General features: G+C 37.7%; 1 protein-coding gene across 4 annotated transcripts in view; it reads right to left on the reverse strand.

Annotated features, from left to right (window-relative positions):
- Nucleotides 1-18566, reverse strand: part of INADL (InaD-like (Drosophila)) — a 289773-nt gene that overhangs the window by 191471 nt on the left and 79736 nt on the right. For all 4 annotated transcript variants that reach the window (XM_014549254.1, XM_014549253.1, XM_014549252.1 and 1 more), the window contains exons 17-21: nucleotides 14679-14888; nucleotides 10141-10260; nucleotides 8164-8559; nucleotides 6198-6321; nucleotides 1535-1709 (exon numbers count right to left, since the gene is read on the reverse strand). In XM_014549254.1, coding sequence (XP_014404740.1) covers nucleotides 1535-1709; nucleotides 6198-6321; nucleotides 8164-8559; nucleotides 10141-10260; nucleotides 14679-14888 — 1025 coding nt within the window. The remainder of the gene's footprint in view (nucleotides 1-1534; nucleotides 1710-6197; nucleotides 6322-8163; nucleotides 8560-10140; nucleotides 10261-14678; nucleotides 14889-18566) is intronic.

Below are 18566 nucleotides of genomic sequence, written 5' to 3' on the forward strand. Positions count from 1 at the left end.
TATCTAGATGTTGAGTCATTCAGTGGCTGCTCCCTGGGTGGCAGTGGCTCCTTGGGCTGTGGTTGCCCCTTGGGCGGTTGCAGTAGCAGCTGCTCCTCAGTTGGCAGCAGCTCCTCTGGTGGGTGCTGTTCACAGCTGTGGTGGCTCTTCTGGCTGGTGGGGGGAGGCTTCAAGTACAGCTGCTTTCCAGGGGAGCTCTGCCCTTCCCGGCTGCAAACCGTCTCACCAGCTGAGTAATTTCGCCAATTCGGGGTGGGTGTTATTAGTTTCAGCTGCTTACTCCGTTTGCTCCGGGACAAGACCTGGGACGCGTCTGCCTATATCGCCGCCATCTTCTGAAGTCTACATATTTCTTTTCTGGATTGTTTCCAGAAAGACACAGCCAGATACACACACATATATTCTCTCTCATTCTTCCTCTCTCATCTATCTTTATCTATCTATCTATATCTATCTATCTATCTATCTATCTATCATCTATCTATCATCTATTTATCTACCTACCTATATATCTACCTCATGCATTCTACCTGCCTCTTTTCATGATCAGGATTCTCAAAACACTGGTCTGTCCAGTTTCAGACCTTTTGTTCAATTCTCAATTCACCATGCACTCTAATAAAACTGTGCTTACCAAAGACCACATGGCCACACCCCATGAAAACATTTCCATTTTATCTACCTTGACCTCCCTGTAGCATGTGATGATTTTTTTGTTAAAATGCTCTTTTCCTTTGATTTCTATGTCAACCTCTGGTTCATGAATTTCCTTCTATCTTTTGTTCATTCCACTTTCCTATTTTCTTCCTCCACTCATACCTTTAATATTGCTGCTTTGCAGGTCTCCAATTTTGACCCTATGCTCTTCTTATTACTTGAACTTCCCATGAAAGGCTACTCAAACCCAGGAGTTTCACCAGTGCTTGCCTGATCTTGTCCCCAATTATCCATGTCAGGACAGCCTCAACATTAATCCCAAGAATCATGGATCCAATTGACTCCACTTCACTTTGTTGTCCTATGAATACTTAAACCCTCAATAAGTCTCAAACTGAACTCATTATTTTCCCTTCCAACCTATTTATGCTCCTATAATCTATGTCAAAGAACTAATGGTCCCACTATCCATTTGGTTTTTCATTCCAGGAACATGAGTCATCATCAACTATTCCCTCTCACTTCCGACATGTTATCAGACACCAATTCCAATAGATTATCTAACTCTTAAATCTATTCCCTCATTTGTCCACATACTCCTTGCTTGAGTTGTTAAAAATAAACCATTAACCTCCCATTTTCTAAGCAAATACTCAATGTGATCTATTTTGCATGCAACTGCAAGAATACAGAATTGTATATAAGGCATAATTTTATGTATGTATATAATTAGACAATTAGTATATTGTCTAATATAGTGGATTTTATTCAAAGTATTTTTCTGTATTTTCCAAATGTGTCACCATAATTATATCTGTTTCATTTTTATAGATGAAAAAAGAACTATTTTATAATGTAAAAGAAAAGGAAATCATACTATGCATCAGTGGTGTATCTAGAAGACAACATTCCTGTGTGTGCTGAGGTCTTGGAAACAACTCGGGTCCTGGGGAGTTGGTATAAAGGCAGATCTTCTTGCTGCCTTCTTTGAGCCATAGCGGGCAGTTCAACAAGCAAGCCAGGACCTTGGACATCATTCGGAATCATCATGCCTATAGAGTAAACCAAAAAAATAGTGAACACAAAATGCTTTCATTCATCCTTCATTCATTCAACAAATAGGAGCATCTATCAAGGGCAAGTCCCTTCTAGGAAGAAAACTTATTTATATTAAAGTAAATAAGTAAAATATTTAATACGTCAGATGATGACAAGTACTATGGTGATAAATGAAGTCAGAGCCCTGGTTGGTGTGGCTCAGTTGGATGGAGCATTATCACATACACTAAAGGTTTGGTGGGTTCAATTCCTGGTCAGGGCTAATACCCAGGTTGCAGGTTCAAATATGATGAACTATACATCAAATGCCTCCCTTAAGCCTATACATTTATAGTATATTTTGGAGGAAATTAGAAATAATTTCTAAGAGATATAGTCTTTTAGATTTTCCTATAAGCATCACCTAAACTCTCCATTTCTTCATACTGAATGAATTTCCTAATAAACTCACTATGACTTCTGCTTTTCATCTTATCTAGAAACTTCAGAATCAGGATCTAATCGGTTGGTAATGCAACAGAGAATCTGACGAGGGGGTGAAAATAACTGTAACATTTAGGTGGCGTGAAAGGAAGTCTCAGTTGCTTTCCCCTATCCCAAGCACCCTCTATCCCATCCACTAGGGCCCACATTTCTGCAAAGCAGTCATATCTCTATCCCCGCCTCACTCTTCCAGCTCTGCTTATGCCTGCCTCCTCTCCACTGAGGAGGGACCAGGAGTAGGATCAAGATTCTGAGAGGGGTGGCCTAAAACCAGAGTCTTAAGAGCAGAAAACCAGCTCTATTGGCAGAGCTATTTCCCATCCAGCTATGCTGGCAAAAGCAGCCTGTTAAATTATAGCACTGGGTTTTACAGGTTGCTGCAGTTTGTCTAAAACTTTGCATTACCTGCTCCACACGAAGACTGCTCATGCCCTTTGCCCCCCACCCCCACCCCCCCATGGACCCTTGGCAGTGCTCAGGCACAGATTTTCTTTTCTTTTTTTTCTTTTTTTCAGGCACACATTTTCATCTCTCACAGTGCTTGACACAGTTTCACTTTACAAAGCTGTTCGCCAAGCACACACAGTACCCGGGAGCCCATAAAACAAATCCAGTCCTTTAGGGCCTGTGCAGTTGTTAGGTAATGGCCATAACAGGAGCACAAAGGTTAGAAAAACAGAGAACTTAAAAAATATATATATTCTGGGTAAATGGAAGTTAATGCTTACAGGAGAGGAATGGGAAACATTTTCAAACGACTTATACTTAGTGGGGTACAAGAACAAAAAAATAGTCAACAAAATAAAGGCAATAAGAATCCAAGTAGAGAGGAGATTAGGTACTGTACAACTTAGCAACTGAACAAAGGGAAGGTTTATTCTGTTGTTAAATAACCACATCTAAGTGGCATGCCACGCTCTCATTTGACAAATATTTCTTGAGCGCCTACTATGATAACATAATCAGAGATAAGCCTTGCCCTTCAGAGCTTAGTCTATAGTACGAGACGGGCATGCAGTTGAGTATGTATGCCTGACTCTTGGGCACAATGACGAAAATTCATCCAGGATTCACTGGAGTCCACTCCAGGTAGGGGCAAAGATTGGGAAAAAGGACTACTTTCTCTCGGAAATCTTGTAACACTAAATGTGTTACTGATTTAAAATTTATCTTGTATGCTTTATGGCATTAATTATACTAATTTGTAGGCTTAGTTTCATAGCCCATGAGGAGTATAGGGTCTTGGAGGACACAGAATTTTGGAGAAAGTATAGAGTCAAGAATAGTCCTTTATACATAGATTCTCCAAAACCAGTTTTTAAATTAATTGTTCTTAGATAAATCTAAAAGTGTCTGTTACTTATAAAGTGGTCAGAGAGCTAGAGATTTGAAAGAGGCTTTAGAGAACACTTAGCCTAAACCCTTCATTTTACACTTGAAGAAATAAAGAGGCTTGGAGAAGCCTGAAGGCCTGCCTGGTGACTCAGCAGGTTAACTGCTAAGTACTAAGGATCCTGGGACTGGAACAGTCTGCCATAGGCTGGGCAGGGCTCTCAAGAGAAAAATGAAATTGAGTAGAATTAACTCAATATGTATGCTGCTGAGATCTGTATTGACTCAGCATCAGTAATTTCTCAGCCCACCCATGATTAGCTTTGATCCAAAGACTCATGCCTGCCACATGGAATTCTGGAGGCTCTCAAAAATTTTTCCTAAAAGCATGTGGTTATGAATGTTTTTCTAGTGAATACAGGTCTAAGACAGCTTTACTCTGAAAGCTATAATCTCTGAAAATCAATTATTTCCAGGGCCTTCCAAAATATTACATTAAGGCAGTGTAGTAGGTTGAATGGTGGACCCCTTAAAAGGTATATCCATGCTACTGGACTTATGAATGTGACCTTACTTGGGGAAAGAAATCGTTTTTGCAGATATTAGTATCTTGAGATGAGACCATCCTGGATTACCACAGTGAGACCTAAATCCAGTGATAGATGTACTTATAAGAGACAAAAAGAAGAGAAGACACAGGCAGGAAGAAAAGAAGGCCATGTGAAGACAGAGGCAGATAATGGAGTGATGCAACCACAAGCCAAAGAATGCTGGAGCCACCAGTAGCTGGAAGAGGCAAAGAACAGATTCTTCCCTAGCACCCTAAGAGGGAGCACAGCACCTTGATTTTGGACTTCTGGCCTCCAGAACACAGAGATAATTCATTTCTATTCTTTTAAGCCACTAAGTCTGTGACAATTTGTCACAATAGCCCTAGGAAACGCATACGGGCAGCAGAAGGCAGTGGAACTAACTTTGGAGTCACCTAGGGGGGACTGGATCATCCTATGAAGAGAATATCTCTTTTCCTATACTGCCTCTTCTCACAATAACCCACCCCATTTTTCTTGTCTGTTCCTTTCAATCTTGATGTTATAAGGCATAAATAGGTACAAAGCAGTGGCAATTTTGCCTCCCAAGGGACATCTGGCATGTCTAGAGACATTTTGATTTTGATCATGACTGGGGTGGGAGTACCAATGGCATCTAGGGTTAGAAGACAGGGAAGCTGCTAGACATCCTGCAATGCACAGTTCAACCCTCCAACCAAAAACTATCTGAGCCACAATAGTATCAAGATTGTTATAAAATATTAATGGTAATCACATGGATATGGTTTATTAATTTATTTATTTGTTAATTGGTGCTTTAAACCTTTCCCAAGTATTTAATAATTGGAGGACTATAGAAATGTGGTGGATTTTTATTAAACCACACACACAATATCCTTGCCTGGCTGGTGTGCTCAGTGGTTGAGTGTCAATCTATGAACCAGGAGGTCACAATTTGATTCCCCATCAGGGCACATGCCCAGGTTGCGGGCTTGATTCCCAGTGTGGGGAGTACAGGAGGGAGCCAATCAATGATTCTCTCTCATCACTGATGTTTCTATTTCTCTCTCCCTCTCTAAAATCAATAAAAATATATTTAAACAAAAAAAGTAGTATACTTAGAGAATTTTGGTAAAAAATTTCCCATATTTTCCCCTAGTCATGATCAGTTACACATCATGCAAAACTGGATAGACTCATCTAATCTTAGATATTCAAAATTACCTCTGTTGACTCACAGGAATTGATAATTGTTATTATCTCACAAATGCCTTCAATCTTTACCATGAAGTATTCCATTCTTTCTTTTTCTCTCAAAAAAAATTACACTTACATAAAACTGTTACATAATTTTCTGTAGTTCTTTCTCTCTCCTTATGACATATTACCATACACACAAGAATTTCCCATAGAAAAAGATTTTTCCTATAAGTAGTGTCATAACAGGTGAAGGACAGCATGAATCCTGAACAATGGCTCAGTGCTACGAAAGAATTTAACAGTTTCACCTAGGGATCCTAATATTATAACATTTGATATTTCAGTGTTGGATGAAAAAAAAATTATTTGTTAAAGTCAAGTTTTCAAAATTATATAAGAATCAATAGTGGGGGGAAACAGAGAGAGGCACGATACTTTCAGGATTCTTTAATGGAAACTAAGTTATTAATGTACCAAAATTGACTGTAATATATGACTATAAAAATGTTTCATAAATGTTTAAAATATGCCTCTCTTTATTAATATTTAACAACCCCATTCAGTGAGCTAACAGTATCACTTAATAGCATCAAAGGTTTCAATATATATCAGTAGAGACTTATTTCAGATTCAGCCTTGGGTATTAGTTTTAGTTTTAATTCATCCTGATAATAAAAAGCAAAATGAGGCAGAGAAAATGCAGCCCTCTCAGAAAACAAAATCTGAAAACTCTAAGTTAAAATATGAACAACTGTTATTCTTCCAGATATTTGGAAGCAGATTAATAAGCTGATTTAAATTTGAAACGCCATAATGAATGAAATGGAAACGTAAAATTGATCACATACAAAAATATAAAACGGAAAGATTGCAAAATAATGTAATTTCTGTTCAGGAGAAACAAAAACCACAAACCTAACTCCAGACTGCTTTGTGTTAACGAATTAAGATTTTCCAGATCATCGAATCTGCCTTGTTGACTGTTTCCTTCAGTTGAGGATATGGAGGGATGGGAAATGATGCCAAAATTTTCTTTCATCTCGAGAGGAAGGAAAACAGAAACGCATTAGTACTTTATGATAAAATGTGGAACACTATAATGTTGTTTAAACAGACAATAATGATAGTGGAAAACTGGCCCTGGAAACAGGCCTTCTCAAGTAACGGTTTATGCTGTAGCAAGCAGTAATGAACGCTGGTAACTTAATAGTTGCAAGAGTACAGGCTAGAAAAACCTGTGTTTTTGCCCTAAATACTGGATTTTTTTAAACAACAAATTTGTTTTTCTGAACATTAATAAGTGGACTTAAATAAACATTCACCAAGGTCGAGGAATAAAAGATCTAGCCAGTTAAGCAAGGTCAATGGTTGACACACTACCTCCGGATCCCACTGGACCACCACGTAAATAGCTGATCCCCAAATCCCTGGTGAATTTCCACAGCTCTAAGCCTTTGCTACACCCTCCCTAGCACTCTTATGTGCATGGGGAACACTCAGTGTCCCAAACCTAAAACCAAAGATAAGCACAGTCAATAATTTATCACACTTTCCTCTTTGTCCTCCTTTTACACAAATCTTTTATGGTTTCCCAAAGTTACAATCTTCCAGGACGTACAATTTTTACTGAAGTATTTTATTATGATACTAGAGGCCTGATGCACGAAATTCATGCAAGGGGCTCGGCCCTCGCTTCATCCGGAAGGTTGTCCGGACGGTCGTTCTGCTGTTTGGGCTAATTAGCATATTAGCTTTTTATTATATAGGATTAAAAAAAAACTTTTATGAGCATAAAATTAAATGACAACATCATGGCCACCACTGTCAATGACAACACACCAGATAATTCTGTGTGTCACCTATTCCCATATCAAGGTATTATTCACACAATCCCAAAACATCTGTTCTCTGGTAGACTGCCCAGAGTCCTCTATGATGAGGAATCCTCTGGGGTTCCATAAACACATCTAGTCCAGTGCCCTGCATGGCGGAAGGACCCTCAAGCATTGGCAGAAGGGAAAAGGGGAGGAGAGGTCTAGGGAGGCAAAGGGGAAACCCAGTCCTCGCTGCCCTGTGAAAGAGCAGATGCAAACACACGTTGCACATCACTGCAGGAAAGCTGTTAACCTCAGTGGGGGGAGCACCATACTGTACCTGAATGAATATACTGCTGCATATCCCTGTACAATAACTTCCTTTCCATTTGCCTGGAATTTAATTGGGGAAAGGAAAAAAAACACACGAAAAAATGTCCCTAATAAATGATCCCAATTGGTGACCAGCTAACTCTAATTTTATAAAAGATAAAGTTTATTGGTGATTTAATAGCAAGGGCAAACCTATTAAAATATAATGCTTTCCTGCCCAGTTGTAAATGGGCAGTATCACAAATGTAAAGATGATTTCCTAGAGTTCAGTGACTCTCTATTTAGTATCATATATAATACAGAGAAAGTGTGGTTAAGTGAGTTATAAACAATCTTTAATCAATTTGCCTTGATTTGCCTGGACATATACACTATGTGAGAAACATAGAACTGTATTTTCCTGAGGGAATTAAAAAAAAAAATCAAATGGCAAGCGACCTCTTCCTTGAAATGGATAATTAGGAGAAAAACATCACTAAAAAGGCAAAGCAAAAGAAAAAAATATATATAAAGCAAAGCAACAGGAGCTTATTGGCTGAAACTGAAAGTTGTGTGATGCAGAAAAGATGAGCTTTTACTTACAGCAACACACTGTATAGTAACATCTTGGAAAAATGATTAATTATGAAACGATTCATTAAATTTTTTTTTTTTAAGTTTCATGACTTAGTGACTGGGATAGGAAGGGGAGGAGACAGGGGAGGAGGGAAGATCTGTTCTAAAACACCCCTTACCACGTTTTCAGTGCTGTAGCCATACTGTTGTGTCTCCGGGGAATATACACTCCTCATGGACCTTGCTTCTTGAGGCTCAGGTGGGTCATTGTCACAGAACCACTGTGTACCAAAGTGAAGTTCCTTCATGGACGGAACAGGAGCAGCCTCTTGAATGTGTGAGGAGGGATACAACTCCATGGACGGAAAGCAATCTTGATAGAGCTCATACTCTTCATCAACAAGCATTTCTCTTTCTTCACCCATTTCCTGCAATCCAGGAGTCAGAAATTCATGCATTTCCCAGGCCTCCTTGCTATTGTCTATCTCTTTTTGTTGGGACTGGAAAGATCTTCCCAAATTTAGAAGTGGCTCGTCCACAAGTTCTTCTTTAAAATAGGGTTCATCTCTAAATTCCTGTAAAAAAAAAAAAAAGAGGTTGCAAAAAACGTTAAGCTACACCCTCTTAAAGCTGGAAGAGTAACCCCTGCTGTAGCTGCAGGGACGTTGTTACATGCCAACACATGGTTAACATGAACTGCTCTCCATTACACACGGGGAGAAATACAAGCTCACTACCACACAACCTTCCACCCAGGAAAGGGACAAACAATAAATCAGAGGCTAAAATCTGCCCTTGGCAAGGTGAATGGCTATTCTAAAAGGTTCATTATACATTAACCACCTGAAAACGCTCAGTCAGAAATAGCAATTTTGTTAAACTGCTACACTGAATATTTAACTCATGGATCTCATATAAAAAGTAGTACATAAATACAAAAACACTTCATATTAATACTTACAAAAGCAAAGACTTAAAAGATCAGGATTTTCAAGCTTATGTAACTCAAAAGACATCACGGCTACTTGGAAAAAAATAAACATTCCACGTAAACTAAAGATAAGAGGCATATGTCTCACTACTTTGAATATGATTCTTTGATAATATACTATAAATAGAAATAGATTTTTTTATCTGGTTTGAAAATATATGACATAAAGGAATAAATACAGTATGCTTTTAAATTAATTTATATTTCACTAGTTAGAAGAACAAGTACATACAACTGAAGCTAAATAGTCATAGACGTGCAGGAACATTGCTGAGTTTTGGTAATGCTATGCAGCTGTTGAGCCTTTGATCTAATTCTTAGCGACATCAAGGTGCTGATCACAATGAAGCCCTTTTCCTTCTAAGGGATCATTGACAGGTCCTATTTTAAGTATTACTAAGTATAAATTCCTGGAAATGAATCTATTCTTTCCCATTACTTCCTCACTTGCAGCTAAATATCACTGTGACGAAACTTGTAAATTAATACAGTATACCATATACTACAACCTACTTATTTTTTTTTTTTAAAAAAAGCTGTGTGTAGAAGGTATATTTGGACATGGCATGTGTTTATGAAATTTTAACCAAAAAAGTCTACACTAAGAAATATAATGGACTATCTGTCAGCTTGAGACACTGTCAACAAATTATGTAAAGAATATCCAAAGACAGCTGTTACCAAGTAAAGCAAAACCATACTCTAACTGCAAAGAGCAAAATAAGCACAGTTCATTTTAAAAATAAAAAAAAAAGGAAAAGCTCTAAAATAAACTTTCTAAAATTGAAGCAAAAATTAGGGTTGAACTAAACCTTTCTTTAGAAAGTATTTAATAAGAAGTTCTTTTGTATAGCTGTTTTCTACATCATTATAAATGCAGGTCTATTTTCAAAAATATGTTCTACCCTCAAAATTTTAAGAAATATTAGTATAAAAGAAAGTATGTTTGTTCTTTGAAAATGCCTTACACTGGCCTATGTCATTTATAGAGGCAATGTGATACAAGAGGGAAAAGATTTCAGTTTAAAAAATAATAATAAAGATAGAGAGGGGATTATTTGAACTCTATATATTTAGCTAAGGGAGTGGTAACAAGCATTGTCTTCTTTATAGCAACTTTAGCTCACAGCAAACCATTCAAACAGGAAATAAATGTACTAAATACCTTGGGTGCTTCAAGTATTAAAGATGAATTTATATCATGAATTGTTCCTGAAATTTCAGTCTTGTCTTCATTAGTGTTTGAATGTAAAAGATAATGACTTTCTTCTTCTTTATCATCTTCCTGAAAATAGAAGCATTTTTATTTTATTTTCTACTTTTCTGCATAACTGAAGAAATGTTTTTGTCAACCATGAAGCTATTTTTTTGTACTGAGATATAATTGACATATAACATTATATTAGTTTTAGTTGTATAAAAATGATTTAATATATGTATATATTGCGAAAAGATTACCACAATAAATTTAGTTAACATCTGCAACTTTCAAATATACAGTGCAGTATTAAGTACAGTCACCATGCCTTACATTATATCCTTACAACTTATTTATCTTAAAACTGGAAACTTGTACCTTTTGACCACCTTCACTCATTTCCCACCCTTGCCCCTCTGGCAACCACAGAAACACTTTTATAATCAAAAAATACCTTCATTTCAAACTCTCTTCAGATTAATTCTTATTTTTCCATTAAGTGCAAGTACATAATAAAATGTATGCACCTTGTTTGATTAGAACAAACTTTTCTTTAATAATTAAAAAGAAAGCCATATTCAAGTCAAAGCTTCCCACACTTTTTATTTTTAAATATGACTTAAGGAAAAAAATCACTTTTCCAGGAATGGACCTTATTATCAAAAAATGTACAAGTGTTTACAGGGTGATTTTCAAAACGTTTAACAAGGGCACAGTGTAGTCACTCTCCATCAGAAGAGACACAGCCATTCTGGGGCTTATCATCTCAATATCAGTGCCAGGTAATAACAGCTACTCTTTATCAAGTCCTAGCTTCATATCACAAGCCATGGAAAATACTTTTATATGCTTTACCTCAGCACAATCTTTTTTAAAAAAAATATAATTTAGTTTTATCTCTAAAATTGTATTGAAATATAAAAATTTTTTTTACCATTCTGGTTAGAATTGAAATGCAGTAACTTATACATATCTTTTTTTTTATTATTATTATTTTATTTTTTATCTCAGCATAATCTTTACAACATCCTATATAAGGTCAGGATTTTATATTTGTCTAAAAATAACAGCAAAACCACTGGTGCAGATCTAAGCACTTTAAATAACTCAATTCATTTAATGTAGTTGTTAATATGTATGTGCTCTTATTAACCCCATTAAAAAATTTATTTTTATTTCAGAGAGGAAGGGAAAGGGAGAGAGAGATAGAAACATCAATGATGAGAAAGAATCATTGATCGGTTGCCTTCTGCATGCCCCACACTGGGGATCGAGCCCACAACCCAGGCATTTGCCTTTGACTGGAATCGAACCTGGGACCCTTCGGTCCACAGGCTGACGCTCTATGAACTGAGCCAAACCAGCTCGGGCTATTAGCCCCATTTTACAGATGAGTAAAGGGGACACAGTAGTTTGTCCTGTGTAACATAACTAGTCAGTTACACACCGAGAATTTGAACCCTGGCTGTGTGGCTCTAGAGCCTGTGATCTCAACTACTATTCCAGGCAATGCCCACCTTATAGATGAGGAAGTAGGGAGCTGGGGAGGTTAAATAAGTGACCCAAGGACACATGGCCTTGCAAATCACAGAACTAAGCAAAGACCAGAGCTGTCTGGCTCAAGAACTCCATTGCCAGCTCTATTCTGTTAGTTTTGAAGATACAATGCAGTTTTAAAAATCAGTTCATTCATTTTTAGGATCTGGCTCATCTGAGGTGAGTTTGTAGAAAAGGGAAGTTAAATCACATTTATGGTTAACATAAAAAATTGTTTTATTGATAATATGCATCTATATATGACTAAAATACAAGAGTCTATAGTATTTATAAATACATAGATAACAGATGTATATGATACAAAACTTTTTAAAAAAATACTTTGTTCTTGCCCTGATTCAGTAGGTACAGCATCAGCCTATGGACTGAGGGGTCCCGGGTTCGATTCCGGTCAAGGGCATGTACCTTGGTTGCGGGCACATCCCCAGTGGGGAGTGTGAAGGTGGCAGCTGAATTGATGTTCCTCTCTCATCGATGTTTCTGACTCTCTATCCCTCTCCCTTCCTCTCTGTAAAAAATCAATAAAATATATTTTTTAAAAATACTTTGTTCTCCTGTTGTATATTCATAATCTTTCTGCCCCAACCTGACTTTGGGCCTTTTTATTCACACTCCATCCCCACTTCTGCCAAGGAATGAGCAAATGCTCAGTAAACATTAGGTGGTTTCGTAAGTGGCCACCAAATGAACATGAGAGAAAGAGACAGACACCTCAGAAAAGACCCACGCATCACTATTTACAGCTCATAAACAGATAGTTTTGCTAAAAGAACCCAGATGTTAAAGTAGGAATCACTTAGTGGTAATTCCACTAAGAATTGTTAGTCTTGAAAATGACCTTTCTCTCATTTCTTTATTGGCCTCCCACTCCCAAGTATCCTGACAGCCTTCTAGTCACCAAGGAAGCCTGGACAAAGGTACATCGCACAATTATTTCATTCTGAAACCCGCTAAAGTGAGGCTCTGAGGTCCTGAGGTTTCTGTAGCTCGACCCCTGCCAGAAATAGCATAGGAATCCACACCCAGCTGGTACTAAGCTCCATTTTTTCTACTGCCTGAAACACGTCCTTAAGCTGCTTACAAGTCATGCTGTTCGAGTCTTAGAGGCCATAACTGGTTTGTGATTTCCTCTAGTAGGCCAAATAATCAGGCAAGTAATCATCAGGGAAAATCTAGACAAAGTTCCTGCTACAATCCAAAATACCAAGAAAATGAGGTCCCCATAAAATATCAAGTTTACCCTTTCTTAATTTGTCCAAAAATAAAACTGGGCATCTCATGTTATATGTTAGCTATGGCAACACCCACATATCAAATATATAGTACGGAGTCAAGAACTTGACTAAGCTGTGTGCTATATCCCATTTTGAAATATTTAAAGTGTCTGATAGTAATATATAGACATCTTCATATGTAATACATGAAGAATAGAATGTCAAATTGATGTTCCCCAATGCAAAAGTACTATATGTAATGCATGAATCTATCTATAGCTATATATACACACATATACATATGTGTGTGTGTGTGTGTGTGTGTGTGTGTGTGTGTGTATAAACATATCTATCTATAGGAACACTTGTAGTATGCTAATATATTTCATAAAATAAAAGGATTTTAGAGTTAAGAAAGATTTTAGGAGCTTTCTAGTCTTAATCATTCAGTCTTTTCAGAAGTGAAAAAATAGGCTCCGAGAAGAAAAGCGGTGTACCTAATTATCAAATTATGAGGACAATGTTTTTCAAAGTGCAAAATCTGGCAAGAGGATTACATGGGTGGCTCATTGAAGAGGCAGATTCTTGAGCGGATCAGAATTCTTAAGTCAAACCTCTGACAGTAAAACCTAGGAAACTGTCACCTCCCAGGTGATTCTTAGGTATATCACATATTTTTGTGTTTGAAACCCTCTGGGATAACTCATAGCAAAATTAGAAACTGAGCCCAGATTTCTTGAAATCCAGTCCAACACTCTAACCATACTGTTTCAGGCATGTTGCATGCAAACTACACTAGTGACAACAAATTAAAACAGGAATATAGAGCATAGTGGCTAAGAGCATAGGGTCTGAGGCCACTCTGCTGAGTTCATATTCCAATTCTGCCCCTTAACAGTTATATCACTTTGGATAAGTTACTCAACTCTCTGTGTCTTGATTGACTAATCTGAGTTAAGGGTAATAAGAGAACTACTTCTTAAAGTTCTGTGGGGATTAAATTAGTTAATAGATGTAAAGGACTTAAAACACTGACTGACATATAGTAAGCACTTAATAATACTTTAACGCTGCTTGAAAATTATCATCAATTTTTTTTTTTTTTTTGCATCGAGGAACCTCAATAGCACCTGTAAAGAGGCCTTCAGTCATAAATAGTAACCTGACCCAGTACACGAGATTATGCAATAAGATGACTTTAAGATGGCTGGGCCATATAGGAGTTTAGATGGTAAGGTTACAAGGCACTTTGATGGTGAAAAAAGCATATTAAAACCTCATTGCTACTAGTATATATGATATGGTTAACTGGATCTCAACTTATCATGCCATCTCAACATCATTCCAAAATGAAAGTTAAAATGCATAAATAGACTTATTCTAATTTACATCATAAGGAATGTGACAAGACCCTAGAAGACTGTGCTGAAAGGATGAAGATAAAAATGGCAGTTAACATGGTAGTAGTAGGACTAGTAATGTTAGCAGGTAGCATTTATGTAACAATGTGCTAAAACACTTACTGAATATCATCTTTAATTCCCCAAACCCTATGAGATAGACAGTATTTCTTCTGATTCTGTCAGGCAAGGACGGTAAGAAACTTACACAAGGGTACACATATAGTAAGCAGTAGAACAGGGGCTTGAGGCCAGGTGCATTTGTCTCCACAATCCATGTTCTCAACTATGACACTATTGCCACCTCCTACATTAACCAAATTCAACAACTTACCCCCAAAGGCTTACAGATGCCAAGGCGGACAGTGCCTGGTGGCACAGCTTTCAACACTTCCACAGCATCAGCAAGTTTGGTGTTGTCCAAACAGTACTGATTGACCGACACGAGGCGGTCTCCAGGTAGTAGTTCTCCACTTCTTTCCGCAACACCATCGGCCACCAGGGAACGAATCACAATCACTGACCTTGTGGAATCTAAGGGGTCCTAATGATCACACAAAGAAGAAAGATGAGTCAGCTCCAAAAACAAATATTCAGCCTTCAGACAGTGTGTGTTTACTCATGACTCTCAGTTAACTGTTTACTTCCTATACCTGGCATCCTGGTGATGTTCTTCCAAAGAGGACACAATCTATTACACTACCACTCTAAACACTCACACAGACATCAGCTCGTATCGAGGTGAAGACATAACCTTAGCAATTTCAAAAATTGCATGTCTGAGTGCTCCATACACATACATTTCTTTTTTCAACTTTGGGTGACATGTTTTGTTGAATAACCAGAGGTCTAGGGACAACTGGGCAAGATTCTCTGACATCCTCAAGCACAGTCACACTATGGATCAAAGGTAAGCCCATCTGTTATTGCTCTTGGGCAATAAGTAAGCTTCAAGAGAAGTGTACTACATGGTGCTCCATTCTTAGGAATTCCACCTATAAAATCCTCCTGCTAAGTCACTTACGTTAAAAAAAAAGACATGGAAACCATGGCATAGTCCACTGCATTTTAAGAGTATGTTTTAAAGTAACATAACCTAAAATTATGACAGAGTATAGGTACCCCTAGGTGAGAATGATTCATATGTAGAAATACATAGAAAATGAGTATGAATTCATGAACAAAGTCAATGTGCAAATCTCTCTTATCCATATTTCTTTTCATTAAGCACTGAAGAGAACAGTGACATAAATACATTTGGTTAATAAAAATCAATTCATAACCCCACTATTATTTTTAATTTTGTTCAACGAACACTGATATGTAGCACTTACTTTTGTCAGGCTCTGTTCTAAGTGCCTGACAATTATTAATTCAACTAATCCTTAAAACGAACTTTAGGACGTGGTAAGATGTGTTGTCAGACACATGTATTTCACAAGGAAAATGAGAGTCAGAGAGTTAAGGAAACTTGCCAAGATCACCTCGCTGACTCCTAAACCCTCACTTCTGACCATCATGCTCTGCTACTTGGCCTGCACCATAATAACAGAAGAAATTGGAAATAAAGAATTGTGAATGCAAAGACATATTCACATGGAAATCTTCTGGTTGAGTAAAATCTCTTTATCTGTCCTAATGGTGGAGGTACAGGGTACTATCACCAACCTCAGACTTAGTAAGGAAGAGAACAAAGAATCGCAATAATAGGAGCCCTTGTTTTGGTTTGTCTATTCTGCTCCTGTTGTTTGATTATGCAGACTGTTCTATAAAGGCAAGATGTAGTAATAAGAGATTCCTACTACCGTTTCTATTAAACCTTTCCCTGGCAAGTAGAGACAAACTGCCACATTTTGTGTTAGAATGATAAACCTCTGGAGTTGACAAAGTGAGAATCTGCCAAGTTCTAGGCCAGTGATGGCGAACCTTTTGAGCTCGGCGTGTCAGCATTTTGAAAAACCCTAACTTAACTCTGGTGCCGTGTCACCTATAGAAAGTTTTTGATATTTGCAACCATAGTAAAACAAAGACTTATATTTTTGATATTTATTTCATATACTTAAATGCCATTTAACAAAGAAAAACCAACCAAAAAAATGAGTTCGCGTGTCACCTCTGACACGCGTGTCATAGGTTCGCCATCACTGTTCTAGGCTGTGTCTGTTTGAAGTGTTTGGTGCTTCCCTTGAACTTCCCAGTTTCCTATGCCTCTGTGTTTCAGATGCCAAGGTTCATTTTCAAGTACTGCAAGGAATTTTAAACAAATATGCCGTATATGAATCACCAAAGGCTACACAGCTAATTCCTTAAAAAATGCCTTCCAGCAACCGATCTTACTTTCCTTAACTAACCTTGCTTTTCCACTCCCAAGTCAAGAGAATCTTGGTAAATTTCTAACCTGACCTGATGTTTAAACCCACGTATTTATGAAGAGGATCAAAATTACAAACTGTCACGGGAACTCATTAACAAAGTACAGAGTGTTAAATTATAATTACACCAATATTTTCAAGTAGAGGGAGCTATTGCACAGGCAGAGAACAGAAAAGAACCGAAATAAAAAAAATAAAAAAGAAAGAAATAAAAAATACAGTGGTGTATCAGCAGGCAATCAGCGCAGTAATATAAAAGAGCTGTCTATTTTGTCACTGGCAACCATGAATCACAACACACTTTTCATTTTGAAATATGAAACCATTACATTTTAAGTTTGACACGCTAATAAATAAGCTGTACAATTATGTCCTTCATTTAGGATGTCAGTTTTTGATGGAAAGCTTTTTTATTGGGGGGGAAGGGAAACTACATAATAGCTTATTCCCCTCGTGAAATGCACAGAAAGCAGCTAGCATTACTTCATATTAGTAATTACTCAACTTTCTTAGAGAAAACGGCAACAGTAAAATATACCAAAAGCAAATAAATGACTTCACCAGGTTGGTGTGAGTGACCTCTGTAGTTTCATATAACACCAAATCAAATGGTAGTATTTTTAACCCAATAAATAGGTGAATTGGTTTTGTTAAAATAATTAGAAACATTTCAAAGGACGAGCAGCCGGGACATAATGGAAAAGTCATGGTGAGCACTTATTTACACAAAGTCCAGTCTTCTTTAGAGCTCGGGGTAGTGTCAGGTGTGCTTGCTCACTAACATTTACTCAGGCTTAGCCCTCGAGTGATCCTAAGCACTAAATCTAATCTAGCACCACTTTTCCTGGAGGAGGGAACCCAAAGGCAACTCCTTTGTCACTCAAAAGAAGACAAGCCACCTTTGAAGACGGCCCATAGTGTATAATCACTGCTTCATTTTCTGGGATGACTTTCCGACTGTGTGATTTCCCACACAGCTGAAGGAAGTGGCTTTAATGAGTCACAGCCATTTCCTGTCGTGGTCATCACATGCAGCAGCCACCCTATGGGAAAAGCGGCTGCCACTGCCTACTGGGGTGGCTACTGTTCCCGAGGCTTTGCTGCATTTAAAAAAAAAATGCTAAAAAGGCAAGAAAAAAACACACAGCCAGATTCAGGCTGCTTCTCACCAGAAAAGTCTATTTTCTGAAAATACAGTCCATAATATCATACCCATGTTATAGCCAACAAAATGTTATAAGGATATTTCTCAAAACCTCTATCCAACTCTTTGACCCCAGGCAGATTTTTAAGTCCCCATCAGTTTTTATCTCCTTTACACAAGTTTAAAATCTCTTAAGTTTTCTCGTTTTGGTAAATAACACTGCAAGGAACACTGTATTCAAGAATCAAGATGTTTTAGACTAAGCAGCCAATAGAGGGCACTAAAGGCCAATCACAAAACACAAGACACATCTATTACTATGCAAGCCATGCGCTTCGGAAGGATATTTCCCCCTCTTTATTCAAAAGCCTTATGTCATTATACATATTCTAACGATATCCCATCTGATTGCTTTAACTCAACCACTGATGAAGGTTGTTCCCTATAGCTCTTTAAAAAAAAGAAAATTATCACATGCCTATAATCAATTTAGAGCAGCCATCTTTCATCAGAATCTACACTAATAAAAGAGAAACATGGTAATTGGCGTACGACCGCTACCCTTTTCATTGGCTAATCAGTGAGTATATGCAAATTAACTGTCAGCCAAGATGGCGGCCGGCAGCCAGGCACTGAAGCGAGCACGAGGCTTGCTTGCTGCAGACTCCAACGTTCCCCGCCTCACTTGCCAGCCTCTCATCTGCAA

This window comes from Myotis brandtii, unplaced genomic scaffold, assembly GCF_000412655.1.
Source record: "Myotis brandtii unplaced genomic scaffold, ASM41265v1 scaffold540, whole genome shotgun sequence".
In the NCBI taxonomy this organism is placed as follows: Eukaryota; Metazoa; Chordata; class Mammalia; order Chiroptera; family Vespertilionidae; genus Myotis; species Myotis brandtii.